Genomic DNA, 18,329 nt, shown 5'->3' on the forward strand with positions numbered 1-18,329 from the left:
TTTCCGGGTTTTTTAGCGAACTCAGAAGTGAGTTCTTAGAGGAGGGGAAGTATGTCATGTGCACGGATTGATATCCGACATGTACTGGGTACACAAGACTAGCTCAGGTAGCCTGGGGAGGCTTAGAGCTAGGCAGGCTTGATTCTCGGGTTGAGTGGCAAGGGTACGAACCAGTTAGAGGTCTTCGCTATTTTTGGCGCTTGGGGCCCGAGTCTATATAAGGGGCCCAGAGGTTCAGTTCTCAGAGAGCCGATGGGAGCAAGTTTCGTTCCCAGGTGCTAGGTCTAATCCTGGATTGAGTCGCGGACGCGCGCCTGCATCATAGCGTAGCCCAAGGCCCAACAGCAGATCCCAGGCTTCACAGCGCCACCTGGTGGTATGGGACACCAGGCTGGTTAGGACCTGGTTGGGAGTTCGTGCCAACAGCTCAGAGCTCGTGGCTCGGAGGGGACATCTCCTGATTCAGGATCACATCCCGTAGATGTCATGGTTGGGTGGTGAGTAGCTTGCTCAGTTTCCTCACGTTGTGTGTGTTCTTGTGTTTGCTTGCAGATTAGAGGTTTCAGGAGTGCTAGGACGTGTCATGGCGGGAGCATTAGTTAACCCGAATGGCATGATAAGATACTCATAAAGCCCAAAAGTGGTCCTAAAAGCCATCTTATGCACATCTTCTGGTCAAATGCAGATCTGATGATACCCGCTCTTCAAATCAATGCGGCTGAAAATGGAAGACCCCTCAAGTGTATCTAGAATATCATCAATCCGGGGCATGGGAAACCTGTTCTTCACCGTGATCTTGTTAAGTGCTCGGTAGTCGATGCACATCCGGCAAGATCCATCCTTTTTCTACACCAAGACGGGAGAGCAACATGGGAAAAAATAGGGCCGAATCAGCCCTTTTTGCAGAAATTCATTTACATGGCTCAGTATTTCTTCCCGTTGGGCTGCACTGACCCTGTACGGAGGTATATTCGGAGGGCTACTACCTAGCATAATGTCGATAGCATGGTCCTCAGGCCTCTCGGACGGGAGTTCCCCTGGTAAAGACTCAGAAAAACAATCTTGAAGAAATATGTCCGCTCTTTATCCATACCAAAAAGAGGCGGCTGGTTATCTTCTCTCTCTTTTTCTTTTGCAAAAATCAAGTACGCAGAAATATGTTTTTTCATTACTGAACTACAAAAGCAGATACAATCAGAATGGACTCTCCTTTGAGTTTTATATCAAGCACATGAGTCTTTCCCCTGTGAGTCAATGCGACTGTTTTATTGAAAGTATCTACAATAGCTTAAAGACAATAACAACATGGAATGCCCAAAAGTACATCACAACCATTCAGAGGCATGATGTAAAATTCTTCGGTATCAACATAGCTCTGGATATGAAGCAAAGCTTCCCAATGATCGGAGTGATGGATGTAGTGTCCTGTAGTAGCCATATCTGCTTGCGCAAGTGAACCCATCTCCTCAGGACGTATACCCAGTTTACCACTAACTCGGGAGAAATAAATTCGCGTTAGCACTTGGGTCGAAGAAAAATAGAGCGGTCTGATCACGAACTTTTGTCCCAAGCTCTACAAAGCTCCATATCATCTTCCTGTTTCAGGCTGGCTTTTGTCAAGTACAAGGCCAACAGTGATCATGTCAAGTACAAGGCCAATAGATGGCTTTTGTTTCTTGCTCTTCGGATCAGCATTAGTCTCTCACCCATCATTAGAAGAGGGATATTCGTATTCTAAATGATGATGAGTTAAAAATGAGAGTCTTGGTTCCGCCTTCTGTTCATCTCTATCCTCCGAGGGATGATGTCTTTTCTTCTTGAGTGGGCATTCATGCACCTGATGGCCTTCCTCTAACTTTCCACAGCAAACAAAATCAACTTAGAACAGAGCACCCGAGAGCTAGATCGCCCCCGTCTTGCACCGGACACTAGATTGGCCCTAAACTTAGCGCCCCTTTCGGTATTTCTTTATCTTTTCTTCAGAAGGCTTGCAAATACAAGAATAGCACCGCAGTGCGTCAGCCCACAGACAGCCAGCTGAACAATCCAATCACAGGTAATTCCGTCCTGCTATGCAATCACAAAAAAGGCATCCCAGTCCAGTGCAACATTCCATGGCAGCCCTTCTTCCGAATCAAGCTTAGGGTTCTAACCTGGCAACTCTGATACCCACTAGGGGACTCCTGGCAAGAGAGAAATCAGCCCTATCTATCTTGGTAGCTCTGAATACCCGTCAAGCGAGTCCTAGCAAGAAAAAAGCAGCAAAACAACCACACTTGGCTGTTGCTAGCAAACAGAAAGATCAGCTGCGCAAAGCAAAAGGATCTCAAGGTTCTGAGGCAAGGAAAGCACCCAGAAAGCAATCAACTTAAAGGAAAACTCAGGAAACCCTGGGAAAAATAGCAAGCAGGGAAAAACAAAATTCCCTGGCAAGATTCCTGGCGCCCTGGCATATGAAAATCAACAAAGACAACCCTAAAAAACCTTCTGGAGGAGAATTGCCAACTCTGGAAGCCTCCTAGTGAAATTCACAATTCCTGGAAGAACCTAGCTGACCTGGCAGATGAAGAAAACCTGAAAGCAAAGTGCAGGAGACCGCCGGAGCAGCCCAGATTAGAGGAAAACTGAAAGCGATTTGCCAGAAGACCTCTATGGCAAATTGCAAAATCCTTGAACAAGCTAGGGAGCTCCTGCAAACTGCGAAATTGCCTGGAACAGCTCTGTGAACACCCAGAGCAGTGAACCGCCTTGTCTAGAAGCAAAAAACAGCCTGAAACAGTGCACAAACTGGAAACACATGCCTTGGCAACACCTAGATGAATTGCGATTTCTGAAATCAGCTCCCGGAACAGCCCTGAAGAATTGTGATTTCTTGTAGCAACCTCTAGAAGATGCGATTTTGATGTCCTGGACCTGGCCGGGCTCTTGGGTGATGGCAAATCTGACAAACGGCTCCCAGAAGGTGTGTGGATAGATGGGAAGCAAGAAAAACGAAGTTCTGAACTAAGAGAAAGCTGAACCAACCCTGACTTAGCCCCCAAACCACTTGAGCCAAAAATAGCTGCCCTTACTTGCCCTGCAAGTCACTGAATGTCTACCCCTCTCTAACCCTCGGATCCTTTTGGCCCATGGAATTAATTGCACTGAAGTGTCCTTTACAGCTTTAATCAATTTGAGGCCAGGTCAACCACCGTAAATTCCTTAAAATTAGAAATTCACGAGCTAATTAAGGAGGGTAAATGTTTCGGATCATCCATGGCATAAATGTCCTACTCTATTAGCCAAAATTGCCAAGACCAATTCTGTAAAAGGGAAAGGAAAAGCATGCAACCAGGAGGGTGAGGTTTCTACCTCCTCATCCCAAGACTCTACGGTGAACATAGAACCAAGAGTAAATGCCATCCATTCAGCCAACACCGGTGTATGGATGTGTGAACTGAATAGAGAGTAGGCATATTCATTGTAGAGTATGGACAGTACAAAATGTTAACAGCCAATCACGTCCTGGATGGATACCATTTCCTTCCATGACTGACGATGAGAAATAAAAAAATTTCTCCTCCATGATGAGAGTCTTATAGGATGACTAGCACTGAAATAGAAGAGTTGGAAAAAGAGAGTGACCGATCTATAGTTCTATAGACTAAGAAGCTCTCCATCACAAAATCATCTCGAACCAAGGTCTACCTAGTTCAATTGGGTGAGAGTATAGTTTAATGCTGACCAATTGTTGAGAATATGTTTCAGTTTATTGAGCAGGTTATTATGAAGAAGAGATTTCAGCAGCTTAGTATTCACAAGAGGATTCTGAGCATGAAGAGATATTGAAGAAGCACTGCAGTGTTGTGACAAGTCATTAAGGGTTTTCTTTTTTTTCCCCTGAGTCAATGTGGTCTTGCTTGTTACGGGAATTTGATATGTTCTGGTGCCCATGTCAAGGGGCTTTTCATGTGGGTGTATGGGGGTGCATGCAAGCTTTAATGTGCATGCTAATGTGTGTGGGAATTGTGTGACTAAAAGGTTCAAAATGTGCATTTAATGTGCCTTGGGGGTATTTGCATTTTTTTATGGGAGAAAAGTAAATTCCACGTGATGATGTGGAATGGAAATTCTGGAAGGGAACATGTGCATGCTTGGTGGCTACGTGATGGGAAAAAGGGGAGTTTTCTAGATGGTGCGCTGGAAGCTACGTGGGATGGCGGCAGGGAGCTGATTGTGGACACTGGAAGGATGCTACCTTGTTCTTGACGAGAGACTCCTAGGTGATAGCAGAGGTCGTCAGAGAGAGGCTAAAGCATTCCCTTGCTTGACAAGGTGACGAATGGAGCTTGTCTATGAGAGGTCGTTGCTCTTCGATCGTCGTTGAGAGGGAAGATGCTTGCTGCATATCAGTGCGACGCTGCTTTTCTAAATGAATTGTGGGAGGATTCTATTGATCGCTGATGTTGCTGCGTCAGTTTGCATGCTGTCACGTGGAGTCTAGCACAGTCTTTTTTTGACATATTATATTGCCCAGGGGTGCTCGTTGTTAGTACGCAGGTTGGTATTGATTCATGAGCATGAACGAGACTCTTAATGGCTGCGTATATGCATGGATAAGCTGATTCGCACACACTGAACGAGGCAGTTCTGTCTTGGAGAAAAGCCTGCATAGACTACATGCGACCTGTTTTGTGGAGCTCTAAATTTGGTTCGTGGTTGGGATCTTGGGCAGATAATGATCATTGCAAGCTGTATACTTGTGGCTATACATGGTTGACCTGTTACTGAACGATGAAGAGGGTTTTTTTGGCAGTGGTGCAAATCTGAAGATTGTCAATGACCTGTGCATCCTGAGTCGTGGATTTTCTGTTTTTTTGGTATATCTGAAATCAGTCGATTTTGTGGGGGGGTTTGTCTCGTTTTTGTGTGCTCTGGATATCTGCCCTGGAACCTGGTTCATAAGCTCATCATCTATGAGCCCACATCGCAGCTGATCCCTATGAAGTCTCAGCTATCTGACGTGGTAAAGTACATAATTTCCTGGCTGTCTTTTCTTTTTCTTTCCTTATCACCATCGCAGAGACATGTTTGACCATGTTGCAAGGGAGAAATCTTTCAAAAGCTTACTGGGGTGAAGCCGTGAACACTGCCGTTCACATCCTCAACAGAACCAAGACCAAGGTTGTTGATGACAAGACTCCATATGAAGCTTACTATCGTAGGAAACCAACCATATCTCATTTACGAATTTTCAGTTCTAATGCATTTATTCATGTGCATAAAGATGAGCGGACAAAGCTTGATTCCCATAGCAGAAGATGTATCTTTGTGGGATACATTGAGGAATCCAAGACCTATCGCCTTTACGACCCGGTGAAGAAACAGATCCTTATCAGCAGGGACGTGATCTTCGAGGAGTCATAGCCCCAAGCTGCAGAAGAGATTCAAGAACTTCCGACATTACCCCCACCCAAGATCACCATGAAAGAGGTGGAGACGACTGAAGAACCCGAGGAAGAAGCTACCTCAGTGGTATTTGAAGACTTTAGCAAACTCGCAGATCACGTTACCCCCACCCAAGATCACCATGAAAGAGGTGGAGACGACTGAAGAACCCGAGGAAGAAGCTACCTCAGTGGTATTTGAAGACTTTAGCAAACTCGCAGATCACGGACATTCTCGAGAGCAGTTTCGAAGCGCGGCGGTCTCAACGTAACATGAAGACTCCCTACGCGAACTATGCCATGGTGGCTTAGCTTGAGGTGCCAAAATCCTTCGAGGAAGCGAGGGATATCCCAAAATGGCAAGATGCTATCCAAGCAGAGATGGACGGGATTTGGTAGACAAGCCGACCAAGCTGAAGGTAATTGGTACTAAATGGGTGTACAAGCTTAAGTTCAAGTCTGATGGGAGCTTGATTGGTGGTGAAAGGCTATGCAAAGTCAGAAGAACTTGACTTCGATGAGACCTTCGCCCCCACGGCCAGGATGGTGACGATACATACAGTTATTGCCTTGGCTGCTCATCACAATTGGCCTATATTTCAGATTGACGTCAAGTTTGGATTTTTTAATAGAACCTTGGAGGAAGAGGTATATGTGGCACAGCCACCAGGATTTCACATTCCAGGATCCACATCAAAAGTATGCAAGCTGAAGAAGGCCTTATACGGGCTGAAACAGGTCCCCCCGAGCACGGTACCAACGAAAAGATGTTTTCTTTCAGAGAATCGGGCTTCAGCAGAGTCCATCAAAGGCAAATCTTTATCTCGTCTCAAAGGGGGATTTGTGGCTGGTATTAATCCTGTATGTGGATGACCTCGTCATTACAAGAGATCATGCGAAGACGATTGCTCAAGTCAAGAGACTTCTCATGGAGGAGTTCGATATGACGGACTTGGGGATACTTAATTACTTTCTTGGGATTGAAGTGAAGCAAGGAAAGAGCTGCATCTTTATCTCACAGGAGAAATATTGCAGGGAGCTACTCAAACGCTTTCAGATGGAAGATTGCAAAGCGGCAGTGACTCCCATGGAAGCTTGTCTAAAGCTAAGTGTAGATGATCCATCTCAGCTAGTTGATTCATCACTGTATCGACGCATGGTGGGTAGTTTGCTTTACCTCACCAATACCATACCAAACATTTCTTTCTCAATTGGATTGCTCTGCCAATTCTCCGCCACACCCAAGAAGGCCCATTGGGACGCAGGCATGAGGGTGCTGAGGTACTTGAAAGGTACTTGCACCTATGGTATCACTAACACGAAAGGCATTGAGTTGGGAGGTTTCTGTGATTGTGATTGGGCAAGTGATGGTGACACCCGAAGATCGACTATTGGGTATTGTTTCATACTCCTATCAGGAGCAGTGTCATGGCTGAGTAAGAGACAACCTACTATTGCCCTTCCATCAACAGGGACAAAGTACAAGGCTGCTTGTACAGCGGCATGCGAGACATTGTGGCTCAGGTGGATCTTAGAGGATATGAACGAGACTCAACAACCCTGTGTTTCACGCACGGACGAAGCACATCGAGGTCCACTACCACTTTGTTCGAGAACTCATCGACGAAGGTGTCATAGAGTTGATGTACTGCCCGTCGACGACAACATCTTGGATGTCTTCACGAAGATGCTTCCCAGGAACACCTCATTCGACGCATGGGGATCGGCCAGTTGTGTCATTGAGAGGGGGTGTTAGAATGTCACTGTCCCCACCTGTGAGCCCTCAATTCGAGGGGACAAGGAGGCAGAAGACAATAGGGGGATGGAGGGTATCATACCTGGGTTTTTGGAGGAGGATCTACAATGGATCTGAGGCGACAGGAAGCAGCAATGGGCGTGGAAAAGTGTGCTAGCAACAATGGGCCTGGAGAGGCATGCAAGGCAGTGTTTGGGCTGGCAGCAGCAACCCACAAGGCCCACAAAGGGACCTATTTATATATACCTTTGTAAGACTAGAATAAGTCCAATCATACAAACTTAGATTTTGTGTTGTTCTAAAGACCAAAAATCTACACAGAAAATAAAAGGGAAAATGAAAGAGAAGAAAAAAGAGGTGAACAAAAATTTTATGAAAAAAAAAAGAAAGACATACATACTTAGCAAGCAAAGCAACACTTATGTCGTCATCAGTGCCCAAGCATAAGCAGCTATACTGGGTTTCTAAAGACCCGCGGAGTCTCTTGGGCAAACCCAATGCTTACTAAAATACGTCAAATAAACAAAAGAGAAAGAAAACAAGAAATAAAGAAAGGAAGAAGGTGACTAAGCAAAAATAAACAAGCAAATCAAGAAACAAAAAACAAAATCTTCCAAAAATTTGGAATTAACTCTCTCTCTCTCTCTCTCTCTCTCTCTCTCTCTCTCTCTCTCTCTCTCTCTCTCTCTCTCTCTTATTTAAAACATAAAAAAACCAAAAGGACCCTTTACACTTATGTATCGCTTTCTACAAAGAGGCAGAATTACATTCCTAACTTAGAAAGCACAAGCATACTCAATCAAACTCTCTTTTGAAACTAAAAGAAAGACGGGCTATTCAGCTCCCCGCTTTTTGTTTTCAGCTTATGTTCAATCATTCTAAACACATTCTAAACATACTTAAGGCCGATACACCATAGATAAAAGACTTTATATCTAAGATTGTGCATGCTTTTTTCATTATTTTCCTTGGATTATACCTCTTGTGTAATAGTAAAGTGATCAAATTACTACATTGAGTGATAAAAGACTCCTTAGTTGTACAAAGGTGGGAAAAGCTACGGAATTGGGAAGAAATGACTCCATATTTTGCCAAATCAGAAATGTTTGAGTCAAAGTGAAGCATTTTTATAATGTGTAAACCACTATATTCAGGTTGTTCACGTTTATCATAAATATCAACCTCTAATCCTATGGTAGATTGAGAAAGTCTAAGATCTAAGGAAACACAAGAATCCCCCCTTGAAGTGCAGTTCAGTTCACAAGAGTCACGAGGATAGATTCTTTCTCCAAAAGCACAGGCATCTTTGTACATAAAGTCTTGAAAGTTAGGAACATCTGAGCTTATGTAAAATGATAGGGCAAGTACTGATAGAAATACGACGTTGCATAAACTCAAATTCATAAGTGAAAAGATAAAAGTTTTCTAAAAGGACGGCGAAATTAGTGCCCATGGGGATTCCTATAATTTGTTGAAACAAAGAATCACCTATTGTGATATAGAGATTATCTAAAAGAAAATCTATCCAAGAGCAAACATCTTCAACACTTACTACCTTTGTGTATCTTTTCTTTTTAGAACTGATGTTATGATCTTTATTTTTTAGCCACAAAAAGTCAAAGCATAACGCTGTTTTCTCAACTTTTGGCACTTTGCATCTATCTTTGTCAAATCTCAGCTTGAAAACTTCAGCCACTAGCTTTTTTATTCTAAACTTCAGGTCTTCCAGCTCAATCTTTGTGTAAAGCATGGTAAAATCATAGATTTGAAGGAGAATAGGAGACTCTTTTTCCTGAATGCTTCGAGAGGAATTAGAAAATTTTACAACAGGAATCACTCCTACAGAATCATTTAAAATCCAGCTTGAGTGCGAGGGGACATCTGCCTCCTTTAATAAGTCCCTCCAAGTTCATGGATACTAGGCAACATGGCTTTGAAGCAGTAGCTTAGCCATTTAGAGACATCCGTCAAAGTAGTCTCACAAGCAGCTACAATAAATCTTGGCTTTTTTGGAGTGTTGTGGAATTTCCAAGCAGCACAAAGAAAAGGGATACTTGGATTGCATGCAAACAAACCCAGAAGACTTGCAAAAACTCTGGTGTTTTGAGATCAAATCCTTTTGAGAAACTAAGGCAGGGACCTATTTATAGGCCAGACCAATCAGGTATGGGCCATCTGCTGCCCCATCTAATCGACCAGATCAGGTCGATTAGGGAGGCCCTACCAGTCGCTCATGGAGCAAGGAACCGACCCCCTGGTCAGCCACTTTGAGGGCTCCTAGCCCTCCTGTATAAAGACCCCACTCCCCCTCACTCTCCATCAAACTACACTGAAGGCCTTGCATCCAGGCAGCGTGCTAGGACAGGAGAGTGCTCAGCTTTTGTAACAGCTGTCTTTTGTGCTCAGCCCTAAGCTTTGTCATCCCACATCCTATGGAAGAATACATATCTGAGTTTTGGTCTCTATCTATCTCTATCTCTCTTGAGAAAGGTTTTGTGTATGAGTGTGATCATCTATCTAATCTACTAAGTGTTGTATGAGCTGTGATCGGAGTGAGGTATGAGAGATTCACTCCTCCTATTTCCAACACCCTTCTCCTTGAGGAGGAATTGGTTCTCATCTCCCACAGTAAGCTCTGGATCACTCCAGCTCGTGAAGCACTTTCAACAGTGCACAAGAAAGGAAGTTCTAATGCTATGCTTGCGGAAAGAGCGGGCATTTGGCCAAGGATTGTTAATCCAAGAACAAAATCTAAGGACCAGGATACAGCGTCAGATTCTTCCTCAAACCAGTCTAGTGATTCCAAGGCAGCATCTGTTACCTGCTTTCTAGCACTACCTACGGTCCCCCCATGGGTCACAGCCAAAGAGGGCATGTGAGCAGCAATGCAGGCTGATTCAGTTGAAAGTCTGGCAAGCAAAGAAAAGCTGTGGAGCTATGGACCAGATGGTGTTCGCCGTGTGTTCCAGCGTTCATTGTTCGAGGTTCCTGTAGGTGATGTGTTCACCAGAGGTTATAGGTCATGGCCTGTCCCACAAAATAGCAAGTAAATCAAAGCCAACGAGATCTCATTTGCTATTTGAGGTGGCATTTTGTCTTTTCCCCATGAGATTATTCAGGCTGAGTTTGGATCACCCCTGCTACAGCTTGATGCAGCATTTCAGGTCATCACGTTTCTATATCGCATCAAAAGGTACACGGAAATGAATGGTCACCTCCCCACTTGTGAGCCCCCAAATGAGGTGTGCATCAAGAGGGGTGGACCAAAGAGAGGCAAAATATGGGGCTGCCACATGGGCAGCACATGGGCTGCCATGTGGGCAGCAAGCCAAAGAAAAGAACCTCGCTGTTGGGAGCAAATCCATGGAGTACTGTGGCTCGAGCAGGTCACAGAGGACGTCAGCAGTAGTATAGAACTGTCCAGAGCTGAGTCGCACAAGTGTGGGCAGATCAGGGTGCCAGCAAAGGGCGCAACAGGACAGGGCAGGCCAGCAGAGGGAGTCGGCTATTTCAAGGGGGCTGGTTGGGCTGGTTGGACCCAGCCAACCAGGCCTTATATAGGGCAGACCTAGGGGCTGGGGCCTTGAATTGAGGACTAGTGCCCTGGTTTTGTGGGCCAAGGCCCCTTGTAATGAGAGCCCTTTAGGGTGGTTTTGCAGCAGGCTGGTCGGCCAGAATGAGCCTGCTGGGTCGGTTTTTTGAGCAGGGGAGCACTTAGGCCCCCATTCCTCATCACTTGGAGCAGCCAACACAGAGCAGACAGAAGCAGCACTTAGGGATTCCTTGGGCCCATTCCCAAAGGGTGAAGGAGATGTAGAGGAGTTGCAGACTGAGTTAGTAAATGCTGCCCACCTAGGCTGGTTTCCAGACAGCAAGGTGCAGGGATTCTTCGGACAGAGACTCTACATACACTCAAAGGAGCACGCAGAGATCTACAGGTGCCAGGCATTTGACAAGAGAACCTTTTGGTATTGTATCTTGTCCAGTTTGTGGACGGACGGAAATATAAAGTGTTTCTTCTATATTTGTCTCTAAGCATTGTCTATTTGCTAGTTTGCACATACACTTGAATGTTGTGAAGCACACACACTTGATGAAGCATTGATTCCATAGTGAACACTTCCGCGTGTCATTCCGGGGCTAACTATCAGTCTTCCGCTGCAAGATACCCTCTGTGAGAGAGGTCACGTTTTCTAACAGATTGCACTTCAGGACGACGTAGATTACCAAAGCTGGCATTGTCCTCCTCTATGGCCTTAGCAGCTAAGGGTGACCACTTTTACTGCCTCTTCAGGGACAGCTTCGGACTACTCTCCCGCTTCCTCGCCTTTCCAGACCCGAGGTGTTTGGCCGCTTTCATCCATGAGGGAGTTAGACATCGAGAGCGCTTACTCAGAGCACTGAGGCGCACTGGCAAACTCTTCTCAAAGCATGATCACAAAGTTTTTCCAGCCAGACCACACAGGTTATCACCACACGTCCTACGGCACGAGCAAGACCCAGAGCCACCTACTCAACAGACCTGCCAGAGGATGGACACATAGATTGCACTTGGAGACATCCCTTCCATGTTCAAGGTTGGGTTACGGCCGACTAGGTCACCGTAGCCCTTGGTCTGATGCAAAGCCTCTACCAGGAGACCCCACTGAGTGACGCCCACAAATAGTCAATAGCACTCTCTGACTTTATGCTACCACTATCCCACGCGGCGTGGGTCCTTCATGATATTGTGTTGATTCTACTTTGTACTCTTGATGACATAAATGATAGTGGTGGTGGGAAGGTGGGGTCATCTTGATATGGACATTATGTTTGTTGGAAAGGTCACCTCCCCATCTGTAAGCCCCCATATGAGGAGAGCACGGGGGAGGGAGACCTAGGGCAGTACCCAACAGAAAAAGAGAGAAAGGGGCTGCCACATAGACAGCATCATGGCTGGCATGAGGGCAGCACATCTAGAACTGTGAAGGGCAGGACAGAGGGCCAGGAAAGTACGGAGCAGAAGCAAGACAGTCTGAGACAGATTGCGGAGGATCTAGGACATGGAGGCGCACTGTTTGCAGAGGCGCAGACATGGCAGGGAGTGCAGGCTCAGATCTGCAGCAAGGAATGTGACTGTCAGTGGGCAGGTGGCAGGCCTTTTATAGGCTGCATATTTGCCTTGAATGGAGGGCCAAAAGCCCTGGAAGTTTGGGCCATAAAAGGCCTGACTTGTGAGCCCTTTAAGGGCGGTTTTTACAGACTGAGTCGGTTTTTACAGACTGAGTCGGTTTTTGTAGACTGGTCGGTTTTTTGGTGCAGGCCTTGGGGCCTATATAAGGAGGCCATTCAGGCCTCATTTCCACATCACTTGCAGCAGCAGATCCAGAGCAGAAAGGAGCAGCAGGTAGCCACCCTCTGGACCTACTTTCAGGAGGATAGAGAGGTGCTAGCAGGGCTGCAGACTTAGCCAGGAAGCTGCCCACCTAAGGCTGGTTCCCAGACAGCAAGGTGGAGAGGATCATCCTAGACGGAAAGTCTACTTACGCTCGAGGTGGAGCACGCGGACTCTAGTCTAGAGATAGCCAGCAGATAGGAGAAGGACTTTTGTGGTAAGATCAGAGGACCACAACATTGGTGGGACTCTGGATCTGTCTCTTTTGTATTGTGTCCATAGTTGTGGACGGAAATATATTATTTGGTGGTTTCTCTATCTGGTTTGGTTCATTGTCTATTGATGAGTCTGCACACCTATTGAATGCACATAAGTAAAGAAGTTTGTGATTCCACACCCACACCGCACACTGTGTGAGCTCCTGGGCATTATTTCAGCTGCGTGTACCCTTTGTTGGGTCATTTCTAACTTGGTATCAGAGCCCAAGTAGGAGGCTCACAGGTGTGGGAGCCTGAAGGCAGGGACCTTGCTGAAGGACGACCCTGATTCAGAAGCTCTAGGGAATCGACTTCCACGACTGGAGGATTGTGCCCTTGCGAGAAGGAGGGTGACTCAGGTTCAGTCAGGTGCGTTCAGAGTTCTGGGTTACTGCATTTGAGTTTGGTTGACTTTGCTGTGCGGTATATACAGCAAGATGTCGACAGCCTCTTCAGCCCCTGCTATCCCTTCCTCCTCGTCCAGTTTTCTCTCTTTCACTATCCCTAACTTTGGAGAGTCTGGGAACCTGGACGGGACTAATTACCCAATCTGGAAAGTGAAGATCCGGAGTCATTTAGTGGCTCGAAAGTTGTGGAAGCTGACCACGGGAGAGGAGTCGAAGCCGGCAGACATGGTGGACAGTAAAGGGAAGGTACTCATGGCAGTAGACAGAGAAGAGCTTGAAGCTTGGGAAGAAAGAGATGCCCATGCCCTCGCAATAATCATAGGGACTACGGCAGACTCTGTTCTTCCGCATATCCAGCTGGCCGAGACGTCAGTAGAGGCGTGGGCCACACTGAAGGATCTGTACGAGACAGATAATACCTCCCGGATCGTGCTTCTTCAGCATCAACTCTACAATCTTGATATGGAAGAAGGCAATACGGTACATAGCCATTTGACGAAGGTCAAGGTGGTGCGGGATCAGCTGGCAGCAATTGGTCAGAAGACGGACTCATGTCATCTAGCCTTGATGGTACTGAGGAGATTGCCTCAGAGTTTCAAGAGCTTTGTTACGGCTGTGACAACAGGACAGAGGACCAAACCTCTGACATTTGAGGAGTTGTGTCCCTTACTGCTACAGGAGGAAGCTCGGGAGAAGCTCTACAACGGGGACAAAGATGACAAGGCGATGCTGGTGAAGGATTCCGCAGGTAAGGGAAAGGGCAAGCCTAACAGTGGCAAGTCCAATAAAGATGACTCTGATGACGAGGGGACTTCGAAGAGGAAGCACAAGAAGAAGTGTTTCTATTGTGATACGCCCGGACATTTTGCAAAGGACTGCAGAAAGAAAAAGGCGGATCTGAAAAACAAACAGGAGTCTGACCCAGATTCAGAGGGAAAGGCCAAAGCTAATGTGGTAATCGAAGAATTGTTCCTGGTGACATCACCGAGTGTTACCGAGGTCAGGTATGTTGATCCCGAAATCATAGTAAGGATGTCTGACATAGAGAGTTGGGTCGACGAGGAGTCAGATGCCTTTGTGAAGGTGAAGGACAGTATGGAGCGCTTGGTACCTTCCAGGTGTGTAGCTGTTGACACTAACACGAGGGTGGATTCCATGGAAAGCCCTAGGGTCTCATGGTCAGATGGATGCTGGACCTCAGAAGGGGACAGTACAGGATTACACAGGATCTTGGCAGGTGCCTCATTGAGGTACAGAGTTTGCTTTCAGAGCGAACATTCAGGCAGTACAATAGTCTGGTATGTATTTGATATTCTCCATTTGAGTCTTTATAGCATGCTGTGGGGAGATTCTGCTCTTCATTTGTCTCAGGTGATAAGAGATTGGAAGGAATTGGCCTTCTTCGAAGGCAGAAGGGGAAGTTTTGGTGCTTCTTCAAATCTCGGACGCACATTGCTAGAAGTGGTGGACAAAGAGTACTAAAGCCAGAAGAGTACCTGCTTGAGAACTCAGCGAGAGTTCGTGGTCCAGGTTATCTAGATAAATTCATTGGTTACAGACCTTGCCAAAGGAAGGACAGGTTGAAATAGACCCTCAGAGCATGGTGCCTGGAAGACTCCAGGTTGTTCACTCATTATGAGGGGGATGACTGGAAGATCGTGATGGCTGGGTTGCTCAAGTTCAGAGGCGGGAATGTGACTGAAGGAGGTGCTACCAGAGACGGACCTGTGTACCAAGATGGTGTGCGGAAGCGGAACCGAACCTGGTGGAGCAGGAGCCACTGGATGAAAAGCCAGGAAAAGATTTCGACACCGAAAGGTTCCAGAGGACTACGACCAGGGAGTTACTGGAGCATCTTCATCGACGTGTTGGCATTGGGCTGAGATGTGTCGGTGAGAGGGGGTGTTGGAAAGGTCACCTCCCCATCTGTAAGCCCCCATATGAGGAGAGCATGGGGGAGGGAGACCTAGGGCAGTACCCAACAGGAAAAGAGAGAAAGGGGCTGCCACATAGACAGCATCATGGCTGGCATGAGGGCAGCACATCTAGAACTGTGAAGGGCAGGACAGAGGGCCAGGAAAGTACGGAGCAGAAGCAAGACAGTCTGGGACAGATTGCGGAGGATCTAGGACATGGAGGCGCACTGTTTGCAGAGGCGCAGACATGGCAGGGAGTGCAGGCTCAGATCTGCAGCAAGGAATGTGACTGTCAGTGGGCAGGTGGCAGGCCTTTTATAGGCTGCATATTTGCCTTGAATGGAGGGCCAAAAGCCTTGGAAGTTTGGGCCATAAAAGGCCTGACTTGTGAGCCCTTTAAGGGCGGTTTTTACAGACTCAGTCGGTTTTTACAGACTGGTCGGTTTTTTGGTGCAGGCCTTAGGGCCTATATAAGGAGGCCATTCAGGCCTCATTTCCAGATCACTTGCAGCAGCAGATCCAGAGCAGAAAGGAGCAGCAGGTAGCCACCCTCTGGACCTACTTTCAGGAGGATAGAGAGGTGCTAGCAGGGCTGCAGACTTAGCCAGGAAGCTGCCCACCTAGGCTGGTTCCCAGACAGCAAGGTGGAGAGGATCATCCTAGACGGAAAGTCTACTTACGCTAAAGGTGGAGCGCGCGGACTCTAGTCTAGAGATAGCCAGCAGATAGGAGAAGGACTTTTGTGGTAAGATCAGAGGACCACACCATTGGTGGGACTCTGGATCTGTCTCTTTTGTATTGTGTCCATAGTTGTGGACGGAAATATATTATTTGGTGGTTTCTCTATCTGGTTTGGTTCATTGTCTATTGATGAGTCTGCACACCTATTGAATGCACATAAGTAAAGAAGTTTGTGATTCCACACCCACACCGCACACTGTGTGAGCTCCTGGGCATTATTTCCGCTGCGTGTACCCTTTGTTGGGTCATTTCTAACTATGTTATGACTCGAAATTGAGGTTCCTATGATTATGTAGCATGTAGCATGTCGCATGGGTGATGATGCTCATTTAGTAGCTCAACCCTTCAGCTTGTTTGTATCTGATTTCTTGCAGTCTCACGGACCCATCGGTCTTCTAAAGACTTTAATAAACTCTCTCTCTCTCTCTCTCTCTCTCTCTCTCTCTCTCACACACATACACACACACAAGAACAAGTCTCATCATTCTGAGGTAGAGTAATAAACATACAGCCTCTGCTCCTTGCTTGACTAGCTTTCCAAGCGCCGGGACATTATTTTCAATCGTCTCTGCCACCTCCATGGACATGCATGCAATGGCACCAGGTTGCCTATGGCCAACAAAATTGAGCGCCTGCAACAAATGATAGACATGAAAGCCCATTACCCAAACGTTGAGGCTCCCCGCGCATATCGACATTTAGGGAAGAATGAAGGTCTCCCCATTTTCAGAAAACCACACAGGGATCCCTCCATTGGTCCCATGTTTTTACTATGCTTTGAAGGAGCCATTCCAAAAAGATACAAGTGGCCTTCAAAGATTAATCCACCAAAAGCTATGATGCCAAAACGATGCAAGCAGCACAAAAGTAAGATGCAACATAGTTTATTGGAAGCAGAGATGCAACTGTGCAACTGCTCAAAGATAAAACGGATTGGCAAGTCATACATCTCCTCAAACGGGAATACTTAGATAAGACTCGCTTCTATTCCAAAGTTATACTTAACATTGTGTGTGCACACTAACGGACAAAGCAATGTTTTGTGTCCTCAGCACTCCCTAGTTAGAGGAATGTCGTAGCCAAGACTTAGAGACCAACACAAAAACGTTGAGAGAGAGAGAGACACAGACGGAGAGAGGTCCCCCGATCACTGCAGAACCTACTCAACTGGAAGCTAGGGAAGGAAAGGATCATGGAAAGGGTGGGCAATTTTGCATTGAAACGTTGTGGAAGTAACAAGGTGGCGGTAATGTAACAGGTGAGCAGGAAGATGGGCGGACTACTGCAGAACGCACCTTGAGATGGGTGTGGGTGATACGAAGGTGGATGATCGGAATACTCAAGGTGTCAAGGAGCATGAGAACTCGACTGGGGACGCTACTTCTCGCTCCATGCAAGAAGGGTTTACTGAAAGAACTCTATCTGCAGGGAGTTCAATCTAGTATTCTGCCTATCTCCGCAAGTTGTCCACAGGAAGAAAGTCAAACCATAAGAAACTTGTCCTGTAGGGTTCACATGAACAGAAGCAACCAAAGAGCTTCTCTAACGTTGTTTACCCACCACAGGCCGCCCAAGGTTGCCCAGCCGTTTGGACCGATCGAAAGCCACAATTTAAGGTTTGTACGGATATCTCTTCACAGCCCAAGCTTAGACCTTTTAATCCATGAAGAAAGGCCTCCCTTGGGCAGGGCCACAATCTGGATCCCCCCATTCCGGGCCCTCGTTTTTAAAAAGGATTTGTACTTATTTTTTAATGATCTCACAATGGGCAACCGTGTGTGTAACAGGGGGTGCCCATTCCAACCCACCCATGAATGTTTAGGCAAGCAGCATAGTGCGATCAATACAAAATTCTAGCCGTGTCACACTATTCTGGGCTAGCCATCAGCCATGTGTCACGCTATTTCGAGATTCGTTAATAAAGACACTTTGCCTAAAGACGCTTTGCTTTTTACATGCCTAATAATTATTGTAATTCATCAAGAATTGTGGAACGAAAAATCTTTACATCCACTGATGGATTATCTGATTCTCATGGATTAACAATTGAGACGGCATTATTTCCATTTCTGTACCCTTTTGGACATGGTAGCCATGATGGTAAGCTGTTCTTAAATGTGTACTTGAAAATGAGAATAGGTTCACTATTCTTAGTATTCACACTCTACTACTAATGTACCAAATTCAACAAGCAATCATTATTGCAAACTCAACACAAACAACAATACTACAAAGAGATATTAATCAACAATGATGACAGGATCCAAGGAGATAATGAAACGGGTGATCAAGTTTCAAGTACCAAGGTCGAGATACCCGGATCTCCTTCATGGCATCGTAGAAACTTGAAAGACCTATTGGCGATGGTTGAAACATGGGGACTTCCTAACATATTTCTTACACTCACAGCAGATGAGGTATCGAGCACACGATGGTGTGAGATCAATGAAAT

The 18,329-nt window shown here is 46.2% G+C and overlaps 1 protein-coding gene across 3 annotated transcripts in view; it reads right to left on the minus strand.

Moving 5' to 3' along the window:
* The window catches only part of LOC147901141 (Protein kinase superfamily protein), a 53,721-nt gene extending 36,234 nt beyond the window's left edge, over positions 1-17,487 (minus strand). The window contains exons 1-3 of one of the 3 annotated variants that reach the window (XM_087375782.1): positions 17,438-17,486; positions 17,173-17,327; positions 16,387-16,509 (exon numbers count right to left, since the gene is read on the minus strand). In XM_087375782.1, the coding sequence (XP_087231908.1) occupies positions 16,387-16,509; positions 17,173-17,235 (186 nt within the window). In that variant the 5' untranslated portion in view covers positions 17,236-17,327; positions 17,438-17,486. Of the gene's footprint in view, positions 1-16,386; positions 16,510-17,172 lie in introns of all 3 variants that reach the window. The other 2 variants (XM_087375783.1, XM_087375781.1) reach the window with 2 other exon arrangements.
* Positions 17,488-18,329: the final 842 nt, after the last annotated feature.

Source organism: Dipteris shenzhenensis, chromosome 6 (genome assembly GCF_047967505.1).
Source record: "Dipteris shenzhenensis isolate YYH24624 ecotype China chromosome 6, Dip_SZ_1.0, whole genome shotgun sequence".
NCBI lineage: Eukaryota > Viridiplantae > Streptophyta > Polypodiopsida > Gleicheniales > Dipteridaceae > Dipteris > Dipteris shenzhenensis.